Source organism: Rhinatrema bivittatum, chromosome 4, assembly GCF_901001135.1.
Source record: "Rhinatrema bivittatum chromosome 4, aRhiBiv1.1, whole genome shotgun sequence".
In the NCBI taxonomy this organism is placed as follows: Eukaryota; Metazoa; Chordata; class Amphibia; order Gymnophiona; family Rhinatrematidae; genus Rhinatrema; species Rhinatrema bivittatum.
In genome coordinates, this window is record NC_042618.1 from 198,738,013 (window position 1) to 198,751,509 (window position 13,497).

The following is a 13,497-nucleotide window of genomic DNA, read 5'->3' on the forward strand; positions in this document are numbered from 1 at the left end:
CCCCTCAAGCTCCCTCCCGCCCTCTTCTTCTCCCATAAAGCTCCATTGTAGACAGCTGCTCACCTCTTCCTTGTTCTCATCCTCCAGTTCAGCATCAAGGAAGTCCAAAGTCACTGGTTCCCGGAAATTGATGATCTGAAAGGGAAAAGGGACATGTTGTGAGGAGAAGAGTGACTAGCCACATCATGAAGAGAGATCTTGAGGTTATCTGAATTAGGATTGTAATCCTTGGACAAAAAAAAACAAAAACAAAAAAAAAAAACTAAAGGAATGTAGACATTGATTGCAGATAAGAACTGTAAGGTGCACTACTTATTGCAATACTATCATATTTCCAGTTTTACCATCACTTCCTCACTGCTTAGAATTTTCTCTATCTGTCCTTTTTATTATAAAATGCCATTGTTATCCCTCCTCCTCTGCTGGGAGACTGCGCCATGCAACCAGCATCCTTTCTGTGTAGAAATATGTCTTTATGTTACTCATGAGTTTCCCACCTTCCAACCTAGATCCAGAACTTGCGTTTTCCAGCCTGCACTTTACTTCTCTCTCATAATATTCTGGGATGAACCCCATCTAGCCCTACTGGCTTGTTCTCAGTTTTGCTAGATCTATCTGGACCCTGGTCTTACAAAAATGGATGTCATTTGTGCTCCTGTTACTTAGCAGCAGTTCCTTCCTCTGCCAGTACAGCATTGAAGTATGGTATTCAGTACTCCTGCTTTATCCTGGTGCTTTCTACACATTCCTGTCCTTCCCCTCAGTCATCCCTATCCTACCTCAGCACTTTACCATTTCCTAAATATGCCTTTCGTTTCAGGTATCTCTTCTGAGAACCATGATGGCCTCTGTTTCTTCTTGCGCTTGCTGACTTCCCTAACAACGGCTACTTTTAGTTTCTTCTGCTCTACTTAGATCTTCCCTCATTTCCAGAGTCCCTTAAGGTACACTTCCGCCACAAAGTCCAAAACACCCCACATTCATGTAATCCAATAACAAAGAAAGATCTGATCATATTACAAGTTTCTCAGAGAATGTTATCAGGAGCTGATGGGAGACATTTTCACATCAAGAATTACAGATAGATCAAGCGGCAAAGAAGGCTTATGCACCAAGACGTTAAGCTCTTATTATCAGTGCTTTCTTTCTGGAAAAATGGTGCCAGTTCTCACATGCAGGATGCATATAGTTTGTTTGTTTTTTTGAGGGACCATAGGGCACCTCAAGCAGGTGGAGAAAAAGATGCCAGTATTCAGTATTCAGCCCCTGAAAAAGAGCCCTGCGTATTATTATTTCCGTATTTATACACCAGGGAACTTAACAATTGGTCCTTGCCCCAGGAAGCTTACAACCTAACAGGCTAATTTTAAAATGAGCGTGCGTGCACCATACGCATGTGTATCGGCACACGGGTGGAGATTTGCTTGAATTTTAAATCATGTGCGCACTTGTGCACTTGTAATTTAAAATGCGCCTACCGTGCGTAAGTATGCCCTAACTTTAAGAGATCACTCAAGCAGACTTACTTCGCCAACTTTAACATGCGTATGTAAGCAGATTCTAAAAACATGCTTGCGTGAGGGTCATTCCCAGTTTTTCCAATTAGTTCACCAGTTTGCTCAGTCAATCTCGAGGTCATCCAGATCCCTCTGGTTCTTCATCCTGCACGCTCCCCAGTTGACCAGGACCCCCTCACCATGCCATGTAAGCCTAAAAATGTGAGATCTGCAGACTTGCTCCTCATCAGGAGCAGCAGTTAAGTTATGCACCTAACAATCCACTGTGCACTGCGGCCTCTGGTTTTAAAATTTGGAGATACATGCATAACGGTTGGCCCCGTTCCAGAATGCCCATATCCCCCCTTTGCTGCCCCCTTATTTTTTGATTGCACATGCATATATATGCACAAAAATGGTGGCTTTTAAATCTACATTGCTCACGTGCAGCCCACATACGCGCATATATGGGCATTTTAGAGAAAGTGACTTTTCCAAGTGAATGTCAATGACAGAGATAGGATTTGAATCCAGGTCTCCTGGTTTGTAGTCCAGTATTCTAACCATCAAGTCACCCACTTAGCCAACTGAGAAAGTTGCACAGGTTTAAAACTGAGTTGGATGAGTTCTAGAAGGAGACTGATATTACTATGGGATAAATTTTCAATAAGTTACACAGTGGTGAGATAGCTGGCTATGTTTAGGATAATTTTCAACCATGAACAAGACAGCCAGGGTGTGACTGAATATTTGCCCAAGTTAACTCAGTCATCTAGTCAACCGCATATAGCTAGAGCAGGGGTAGGCAATTCTAGTCCTCCTCAATTGCCCAATCAGGTCTGGTTCTCAGGATATACAAAATGAATATGCATGAAATATTTGCATGAACAAACTCAACTATATACAATTACATCTTATGCATATTCATTGTGGATATCTTGAAAACCAGACTTGTTTGTGGCACTCAAAGACTGGAATTGCCTACTCTGGGCTAGAGGATCTATCCACCTAACTTTTAAATTTAAGCAGAACCTTTGAAAAAAAAAAAACAACCCTCTGAATCTCTGACCTTGGCAAACCCCTGGACCCCAGTGACATCTTTCCCAACTCCTGAAGTTGCAGATTTGACCCTAGAAATCCCCCCTATTAGCCCCCAAAGCTCCAGCACCAAGATTAGGTCTTCAGGGTTAGTAAAGGGGTGGGGGTTGGCTTGGGTCTGGTGGAGGAGGGGGAGCAGTTCCTATTAAGATAATCTGTATGCAGTTCACCCAATTCAGAATTTACATGTGCAACTGTATAACAAAGATTGCTGGCAGAGAAGGAGAGAGGGAGCAGGTGCCAAGTGAATGAGCAGGTGCTACAACAGTCTGTGCAAGCGACAAGGTGCACAAGAAATGCCCATTCAAAGAAACTGATGAGCAAACTTGATGTGAAATGTTTCAACTGCAGATGAAAGGGCCACTTTGCTAGAGAGTGCACAAGCAAGGGCAACTCCAAGCTAGGAGGGCACAGGAAAACCATGAATTACTCAATGAAGGCAAGCGAGGCTGCAATATGTTTGTTACATATATGTTGCTCTTAACACCGTACAGCAGAACGATGAATGTCACACTGCTCCAAGTCCTGCAGAACACTCACACATTATAAGTATCCCCCCCCCCCCCCCCCCCCCCAGCAATGCAATTTATTCCATGTACAACCAAAAATCCTCGGTCGGTCAACCCTTACCCACCCCTATTATTCCAGTATTCCCCAAAACAATTCCATATCTTATCATACATCGTCATATTATGTTTCAAAAGAAAAGTTAGCTTTTCAATCAATGCAATCTCATATATCTGCCTACTCCAAATTTCAATAGTTGGGGTAGACTTCCCCATTGTTGCTATAGTGAATCTACCCAAGTGAATTAAGTGATTTGCTAATACCTTCTTGGCGGTAACCAACCGTTGGGATCCCCACATCCCCAGCTCTGGAGTTAGCTCAAGATTCCCATGCAATATCTTTTCAACTTCCCAGCTAAGATTTCTCCAAAATGCCTTGACTTTTGGACATGTCCACTACACGTATAAGTATGAACCTTCAAGCTTACACCCTCTCCAGTAAAGCCTGGTAGATCCAGGAGAGAAAGTAACAAAGAATAAAGGGCATCTATACATATGGTGCAATAATTTAACCATCCAAACCATCCTCCATCTGCAAATAGATATTTTATAAGCATCTCTCCAAATATATTTACAGTCAACTGAAGCCAGATGCAAATCAATACACAAAACGGTGGGTCTTCAGCTAACACCCCCTCTGACATAGCTTTATAAAATAAGGAAATACTCCATTGTGGAACCGTTTTCTGCAAGAATATCCTCTGAAATTTGGATGGTGGCCTTGATTCACATCCCCTCTCCCTGTGGCACCCAATGCTTTGACCAGTCTGACGTAAACGATCCGAGATTCTGCTCTAACACCATACTCCAACCTCAGGTCTGAAGAAGTTTGGACTTCCACACTGTTCTCCTCCCACAGCTGTCCCACAAATTTCAGATTGACCCTCCACCACTCTGCTGCTTCGCCACTGTAAGTGTGCACTGAGAGAGAAGGATTTATTCCTCAGGGGAGAAACAGAAGAGGGCATATGCAGCGATACCTTCAGTCACCTACACACCACTCCCCACAGCTTTAATGTATGCTGCACAAGGAGGCTCATTCTACCCGCCCATTGCACTTGCTAGGACAATGGTGGCAACAGCAATAGATAGGATAGATCTATACCATCCGCTAAATGCGTTTCCAGGAATACCAAGACTGACTTGAATCTCTGTGCATCCACACCAGAGTTCCCTGAAGGCGGGCTGCCCAGTAATACACTTGCAAATTGGGGCGATCCATCCCACCTCCCTCTCTAGGCCTCCACAGAGTATGCAATTTAATGTGTGGCCGCTTATGATGCCAAATAAACTGAACATATGCTATTAATATTAGCAAAGAAACCATCAAGGAGATAATAGGGCACATATGAAACATGAGGCTAGGCAGTACATTCATTTTTAGAATGTTTATCCCTCTAGCCCATGTCACGAAATGATCATCCCACTCAGTTAAGTCCCTCTGTATTTTGCTAACCGTAGGGGCAAAATTAGTTCTATAAAGAGTGCTGAAATCCTTGGGTACATAAATACCCAGGTAACATATTCCATCCTGGGCTGTTTTAAAGGAGGAAAAAGCACTCAGGTATATCCCCCATCATAGCCATCCCTATAGGAAAAATTTCTGATTTATGAATATTTATTTATATCCTGAATGTCTATAGTAATTGTTTAGTAAGCTTAGTAGCTGAGGACCAGACTGCTTAGGGTGTGATATAAATATTGGAACATTGTCTGCATACAGTGATATTGTGTTCTGAGCCTCCTGCCCAGAACCCCAGTACACACTGATGATATCTAATATTTTCTGCTAAGACCTCAAGTGCCAGGTCAAATAATAATGAGGATAGGGGGCATCTCTGTCTAGTCCCTTTGAAAAGGAAAAGTGCCTCCAAACTTTATTTTTTTGACTGCAATTATATGACTTTATGCATATGGCTTTTTGAGATTTATAAGAATTTATTTGTCATACTGTGTTCAGTTTTCTATTTTTCATGTAGACTTTTTATATCAGCATTCAATAAATAAACAGGCTGATATGAGCCAGGGTTTAGTCTATCCTTACCTTTCTTATAAGTAAGAACTATCGTGGCTTCCAATAAATTGCTATCAGCGATGAGAGATCATTGCAAATGTCTAAATAGATCGAAGAGGGGAGGCACCAATTCCTGTGAAAAATTTTATAACATTCAAGAGTGAACCCATCTGGTCCCAGGCTTTTGCTGCTTAGAAGCTCATTTATAGCCATTCTTACTTCTAACATTATAGGAGCAGCCAGACGGATGCGTTGCACCTCTGTAAGCTCAGGTAGTATCACTCTTAGAAGCTCATTTATAGCCATTCTTACTTCTAACATTATAGGAGCAGCCAGACGGATGCGTTGCACCTCTGTAAGCTCAGGTAGTATCACTCTATCAAGATAGGTAGCAATCTATGCCTTGCTACTTCCTTCAGAGGCTGAATACAAATCAGCATAATATTCCTTAAAGATTTGATTAATCTCAGGAAGTTAATGTATCACAACATTATGTTTCCCCAAATATTGTTAATATATGTTTGCTGAGCTCATTTCCAGAGCATACTCGCCAATAACATTGCCATTTTATTCCCCTGCTTATACATTTTTTGCCTTGAAAATGTAAATGATTTCGCTATCCCAGCAGCCTGCAAATTCATCAGCTCATCCCTGCATTTCTGCAGCTGTTGGTATACTTTGGGGGAAACAGGTATCTTTATCTCTAGCCTCCACTTGATGAATCTGCTGCTCTAGGGACTGCTCTTTCTTTCATTTTTCCTTGTTAAGATGGCTGGCAAAACTTATAATACAGCCCCTCATCACCACTTTCAGTGGTTCACACAGGACTACCAGGAACTGCTCTGCCCCTTCATGTACCTCTTGAAATTCCTTACATGCTTTTGAGATCATGGCGCAAAATATTTTTTGTTTCCCAACAGGGATATATTAAATCACCACCCCCTATCTATATCTGTCTCCTAAGACAATCGTATGGGCAGAAGAACAGGGTGGTGATCTGAAAGAGAACAGGAAAGAATATCCATAGCATCCGGTGCGGAATATCAATCTCTCATCGCAAAGAAAAAAGTATATGTGACTGTATGTGTTATGCCGGGGGAGAAATATGTGTAATCCCTCCCTGTGGGACAATGGACTCTCCAAAGTTCAACCACTCCCAAGCACTGCATCAAATAATTAAGTCCATCAGCTTTCTCTCTGGACGCTCTGAACTACGAGAAGCGGTCAATATTGGGGTCCAAACAGCTATTCCAGTCCCCTCCTATAATACGGAGCAGTCGAAAACCCATCCAGTCATCCAGTCAGCTGCTTATAATAGGTCTGTTGTCCCTCATTAGGGCCATATACATTAACCAACAAAAATGACTTCCCATAAAGACTGTATTCTAAGACTATGTATCACCCATCTGATCAGGCAATGTTTCTTGACTGTCAGAGAGCAATTCTTGTGAATTAATATAATAAACCTTTGCTCTTAGTGGTGTGAGAAACAGAAAACACCTGCCCCATTCATTCATGGCAAAGTTGGTTATGCGCTGCCTCCAGCAGATGCATCTCCTGTAGGAAAGCAATCCTTGCCCCTCGAGACTTCAGATAATTCAAAATTCGCTTACGTTTTATTGGAGTTCCTATACCCCGTATATTGAGGAATATGACACTGATTGTCATATCCGACATGTGAAATCATACACCAAATAAGAGAAGTCTGTCCAGGAAGTCATGCCGTCCCTTTTTCCAAATAAGAACGTATTTTCTCAACTAACCAACGAGCACTCCAAAGAGATAACAACCCTTCAAACACCTACAACTGCCAGATCGTTATGAGGCAACCTTGGTTTGCCATTTCTTTCTATCCCATACCACCAAAGCTGCGGTTAATTACTCCCCCAGCCACTGCCCCCGCCATCTGCGCAGATGGATGAAGGAACCCCTGCAGCCCAGCCCCACAGTGCACATAACCATTTTTTAAAAAAGAAACCCCAGTCTTATAAATATCTACCTCCCACCAAAATGCAACCCTTCCCAATCCTCCCTCCCCTTTCTATCTCTGTCCCCTCCCCAATACTCCCTGTCCAGAAGAAAGCTTTGCACAGTCACCCTCATGCATATTCATATGAACACTGCTCTTCTGCTGAAGTGCTCTATACTGATGCAATTACATCTCCCAGTGTCTTCTTGATCCTTCCTCATGCATGCACAATGCGTTAACGTCATTCTGAGATCAAGCCTCATGTTCATTCTCTGCTCTGAATCTGATATCCCTCCTACATTCTTGCAGAAAGTCCCCATGTGCATGACTTTCCACTGTTCAGCGTACTCCTTCTCCATCAGCAATCTTAACCATATAGTGACAAGGAAAGTGCCAAATAATACCAATTTTAGTCCCCACACTACCCTTCCTCCTCCCTTTCTTCATTCCCAAAATGAAAACCCAATTATCCCTCTGTTCCTTCCTGACCACCTAAAGTTATAAATGCACTCATCCCCCCTTCCCCACCATTGCTCACACTGGCCTGTTTATTAAAGGATATGTGTTAAAAGCTCAGTTTAGTGCTGTTCTTTGCTACCGCCTCCTAAAGGAAGCCCTCGTACAAACTGCCTCACCACCTTTGCATCATTATTAATGGAGACAGAGCCTTCGTGCTGCACCCGCAAGCACACTGGGTATACAACAGCATATGGGAGATTATGTCTTTGGAGGTCTAGCTTGTCTTCTTTGTAGGCTTGTGCTGCTTCTGAACTTCCACTGAGGAGTCTTGGAATACATACATTTGCTGGCCCTCACAGAAAATTTCTTTCTTCTGTCTGCTAGCCTCTAGGATCTTGCCCTTATCATCATAATAGTGCAGCTTTAGGATAAGGGCCCTAGAATGTCTGTTACCCTCTAGGGTTGGCGCATAGGCTCAATCTATCTTCAGATGGCCATTTTTACAGGGCAGATCTAGCACTTCAGGAAGCTGTTTAGCTAGATAACCAATGGGGTCCTCACCTTCTGCTTTCTCCAGAATCCCAATAACCTGCAAATTGTTGTGGCAGCTCCTGTTCTTGATATCATCCTTCTTAGTGACTATTCTCTGATGCGTGCGCTCCAGGACTTTGAGAAGCTGCCTTGTACTAGTGAACAACATCTCTAGTTCCTCCACTCGCTCTGTCATGTCGCCCAGCCTGGCACCAGCTGGCCCATCCTATCTACAATGTTTTCCAATCTGGCATTTAGGCTGGTATGAGTTTTGTTGCCGAGTTATTGCATCACTGTTTTCGTCACTTCGATGAATTCAGCAGGCAGCACCATTTTGCCTGCGCCCTTATCTTCCGACAGGTTGTCCTCACAAGTAACTGCTTTGTCGCTCGTTGGTTTTCTGCACGAACGCTTTGGTCACAGTGTCACATTATAAGCAACGACTTCTTTGGAGCTTTATCTGCCATTTTTAAGCCATGAAAAAAGCCCAAAAAAGGGGTTAGAAATATTTTAAAAGAAGAGGTAGGATGGGAACTAGTTAGAAACATGTCTGCTCATTAAAGCTGCATCACGTGGCTCCTGTTTTCCTGCCATTTTGATCATTGATTCTAGAACAACACATGACATCACACCAAACAAGGTTTACTTTCCCACTTTGCACCCTAATACCATGATAGTCAGGGACTTAAGAGGTCTCTCAATGGTTTTGACTTATCTGCCAGGTGAGAGAGGAATTTCTGCAGATGTGTGACAATGCCCAATAACCTTAGATGTAGTTTCCTTGCTTACTTCTAGATGCACTAAGCTGTGATGTTTTTTCACGGGAGGGGGTCCCACTATCACCGAATGGTGCCACTGCGATACTGGGGTTCCTCCCCTGAAAAAGCATCGCAGCTGTATGGCGCGTTCTTTTGTCTTGTGGTCAAACACCACAGGTCAAAAGAATGCAGTGAATAGCCCTTTAATGTGATAGCGGCCCCAACTTCACAGGACTTTCGTTGCGTTAAAGCGCTGCTACCCTGAAAAAAAAAAAAAAAGTCACATGCTGACCCCTGTCTCAACCTGGAGCTGCCAGTCAAGGTGGCCCTGAATTCCCCAAAATATAAATAAAAAAAAAAGCAAGTGGTGACAGCCCTGGCCTCCCTTCCCCCCTCCCCAAAGCTAAAATAAAATGTGACCCCGGACCCCCACTGCCATAGCCCCCACACCCCAAGTGACAGAGATCCCTCCAAAGGTTCATAGCTCCCACCCCCACATGACAGCAATGACCCCCCCCCCCAATTCTAAAGAAAAAAGGTACAGGGCCTGACCCCCTCCCATTCTCCCACCTGAAAAGAAAAGAAAAAAAGTAGTGTCCTGACCCTCACCCTCCTTCCACCTGAACCACACTCCCGCACCCTCCGTACCTAAAAATGGATCCCGCGTTGGGGCTTGTGCAACCTTGTACCCAAATGGTGTTGACCTGACCTTGCCCCAGCCATGTGACTGGGGTAAGGTCCGGGGATTGGATCTAGGCATGTGCGAGGGTGTACCTGACCCCGATGCGGGATCCATTTTTAGGTACAGGGGAATACAGGGGGGGGGGGGGCGTTAACTTTGTTTTTCCTTTTGGGGGGAAGGGTGGGAAGGGGCCTGGTACTTTCTTTTTTTTTAGACTTGGTGGGGCGTTGCTGTCACTTGGGGGGGTGGGGGTGGTGGAGAGGGCCATCACTGTCACTTGAGGGGTGGGGGTATGGACTCTTGGGGGATCTCTGTCACTTAGGGGATAGGGAGGTATGGCAGCAGGGGGCCTTCTGCCTGCCCACCAACACCAATATGACCTCCCTACTCCTTGCCACTCCAGACTAAGGGGGTGACACATCAAGCTGCATTAATGCTCTAACGCGTGTTATATCACGCAATATATTGCATCTCCCTGCCCAGATACCCTCCTCTGCTAAAATTCTTTGCATGCAATTTGCATGCAGACATAATGCAAATTTATGCGAAGAAGCTCATTACTAGTCAATTTGATGTGAATATTTTATTGCACGTCACAGTATCGCTCTCAAAAAACTTCAAGTAGTGGTATCAGTTGTGTTAGTAACCAGAACTAATAAATACTGAAACACCACAATCAATCGAGCCCAAAATGTATAACCCCTGGGTGCAGAGAACAGAATTTTTTTCTTTCATTAGTTAGACCTCATATATAGGCACCTTATAATGCTAGATAGCATAATGGTAATTACGCCAGAAAGTATAATCACAGGTCAAATAATGAAACTTTTTTTTGCTTCAGTGCAAACTTGAACACCAATTTGTGCAATTAAAACATATCCATAATTCCGCAGGTTGAATGCATTTTCTGCAAATAATGCTTAGTAACATCACAAATCTTTACTTAGCTTGATAGCTTAAAGCGCGAAGAAACACCATGCTGCCTTAATGTAAGAGGCTTGAATTCTTTAAGCCCGACACGGACCCGTCTTTCGGCTGTGCCTTCGTCAGGGGGCCGAAATAAGATGTTATGGAGCGGCTTGGCTTGCCGACCTGCCGGTAGTGCGTTTCCTTGGCAGGTCGGCAAGCCAAGCCGCTCCATAACACAGGTCCCAAGGCTCCCGGCAAACGAGGAGGTTGAGTGGGGGTCAGTGCTGACCCCCCTCTCAACCCGGGGCCGCCAATTGAGGTGGCTCCAACTCCCTCAAAATGTTAAAAATTAAAAAAAAAGAACCGTGCAGCAACGGCCCCATGGGCCTGTTCACATTGCGTTAGAGTAGGAAATAGTTATTAAGCATTACCTTAACAGTGGCAAACTGTGTCATCTTTGCTTTTGTGAGTCTCTCATACAGGATTATAGTCTCCATCGCTGGGACCATATTATACAAAAGAGTGTGTACTTGTTTTTCATGCGGTTGTTATCCAGGCCAAAGGTTTGGGCAAACCTTAGAAATCTCTTTAACCAACGGTACTGACATCTGATTCTCCCAGGAATGCAATTTGGAAGCAGTGTAGGGATGGGGTAGCCATAGCTGCCATGTGAGTATCAAAAGAAAATTCAACCATGAGGTTCAGTCTAGGCAAAATCATCTCAGCCACAGGCTGCTAATCTGACTGACAGCTGGAGCTGTTTTATGTAGGACTAGGAGAGCAGCAGGGGTTAAGAGGCAGTGTAGACTTTTCCCCATCTCCCTGTGGTCTTCTGGTGCAATAATTAAGTCTTGCAAATTATGCAACTAGACTCCATGTCTGATATCATGTGATATTAACAAAGAAACATGGGCACAATGTTGAGCTGGAAAATGAAGCTATCTTTATTCTCCTTCTTGCTCTCCAGCTCTTGCCACCTAGTGCCCTAATGTTTATACAATACCATATTGGCAAGAACTCCATACTTGTACAGGGAATTAAGCATGGCATGCTATTGGTAGGAGAGAAAATTATTTTTAACAGCTATGGTGAACTAGTCAGTTCTGAGCAAGCATGTCATACTCCTCTATTGAAGCCAATTTGCAACTCAACTCACTCGCTTGCAGATTATTATTAACCTACCCATGTGCATATAGGGCACCTCACACAAGAAGAGGCCCTCAGCAACTCTACCTTTGCAATGGTCTGTGGATGAGATTTTGTTTTCATTTTTAAGTGAAAAAGTAAACCTCATAGGTTACAGTCTGTTTACAAGGCTCCCAAAGTTCCTTGTAGTGCATTCACTATTCAAGCCCAAAGAAGTACAGCTAAACCAAAAGCCTCCCAAGAGGTCTGATAATTCCATTATCAGCGCATGTAAGAAGCCCTCATGCACAAGGAGGCAGAAGCATCCCATTGGCTCATCTCTCTACTATAATTTATGGAACAGCTCAATCTGCTGTCAGGCTAATACACCAGATTGCTCAAGGTCCTTGCGTAGACATTTATATCTGTGATTGCACATAGAAGCAAACAGGTGAAAGTTAGAAACGTTAGAAAAGAGACCTTCAGTGTACCTCAGAAAGGGGAGCCCAAAGTGAAATAAATGATAGGATCCCTTCTTTGGGACCCACCCCTCCACCAATGCCTCATCCTCCACTGGCTCCTTTCCCATGCTGGCTATTAATTATGCCAACGGCTAGAACGGCCTGTTCCTGCTGCGTCCATATGCGCCTCCCCTAAGTTCTCTTTGCATTTCAGAGCCTTGCTCCAATGATGAATATCTGAAATTAATTCTAGCTGCAGGGAATCTATTCCTCTCCTTCCCAGAGCAAACTGAATGGTCACTTTTCTCCTGCATGTGTGGAGACAAATGATCCCAGAACCCACCCAAAGCCTCATCTTTAATAAGGGCCCTGTTAATTTGGTCTTGCATTTGTTGGGTGGGGGAACAAGTGGACATTTTTCATATCAGGCAGGATTACACAGCAAGCGAAGGGCAGTGTGACAATGTACACTGCTGTATTTCCTGCATGGGCATTAAACATTAAAAGGGTTTCTCAGTTGCTGAGTGCTGAATAATTAATGGTGAGCTAATTTGTTTCTACATTTTGTGTATGGGGGGGGAGGATGCTTTGATTACAGCCCTCTCTTCCTCCCCTCATGCCCCATTCATCATCACACTGCATGATGGTTGCAGCTGCAGCAATTTTAATAAATAAATCAGTGAGTGAAGAGGATCCTCCAGCATCTGGGGAAGGAGATAAAAAAAAAAAAGGGTAAAACTATGCAGCAGGGAAGTCTGCACTGCTGCAGAAAATGGACTCAGAGAAACACAGAACATGCCAGCAGATAAAAAAAAAAAATAAAAGCAGCACATGTCCCGTCTACGCCTCCTGCCTCCCGTCTACGCCTCCTGCTCAGTTTTACAATACCTTTTCTTCCTTTGAGATTCTCTGTACTTGTCCCATGTTTTCCTGAATTCTAATACTGTCCTCTTCGCCACCATCTCCAACGAGAGGCTGTTCCATGCATCCACTATCCAAGAGGTTATTCTTTAAGCTTGAACACCAATGTTGACCTGGTCAACACTGCAGAGTGAGCCATGGCAGGGGATGGAGGGGGATAAAAAATGGATTACCCAGGTGTCACAATTCTGCTTTCTAACCAACAGGCCATAATGCCAATCCCCCAGAGCAGAGCTTACTCACAGAAACCCACAAAGATGCTGGGGAAACAGGGAACTCACACCCAAGACAGAAAATGTACCCTTTTAATAAAATCTCATAACTATGTACACATCCACACATATAGGGATAGATAATTAAACTACCTGTCCATTCCTTTCTGAGCACATTACAAAAATGCTCATCCACTCTCTTATTTCCTTCCATTTACACTATTGCAACCTGCTCTTTAAGAACATAAGAAATTGCCATGCTGGGCCAGACCAAGGGTCCATCAAGCCTAGCATCC

General features: G+C 43.8%; 1 protein-coding gene across 1 annotated transcript in view; it reads right to left on the reverse strand.

The window, feature by feature from the left end:
- The window catches only part of CACNA2D2 (calcium voltage-gated channel auxiliary subunit alpha2delta 2), a 1,734,543-nt gene that overhangs the window by 126,208 nt on the left and 1,594,838 nt on the right, over positions 1–13,497 (reverse strand). Inside the window, exon 19 of the mRNA XM_029599532.1 lies at positions 64–135. Coding sequence (XP_029455392.1) covers positions 64–135 — 72 coding nt within the window. The remainder of the gene's footprint in view (positions 1–63; positions 136–13,497) is intronic.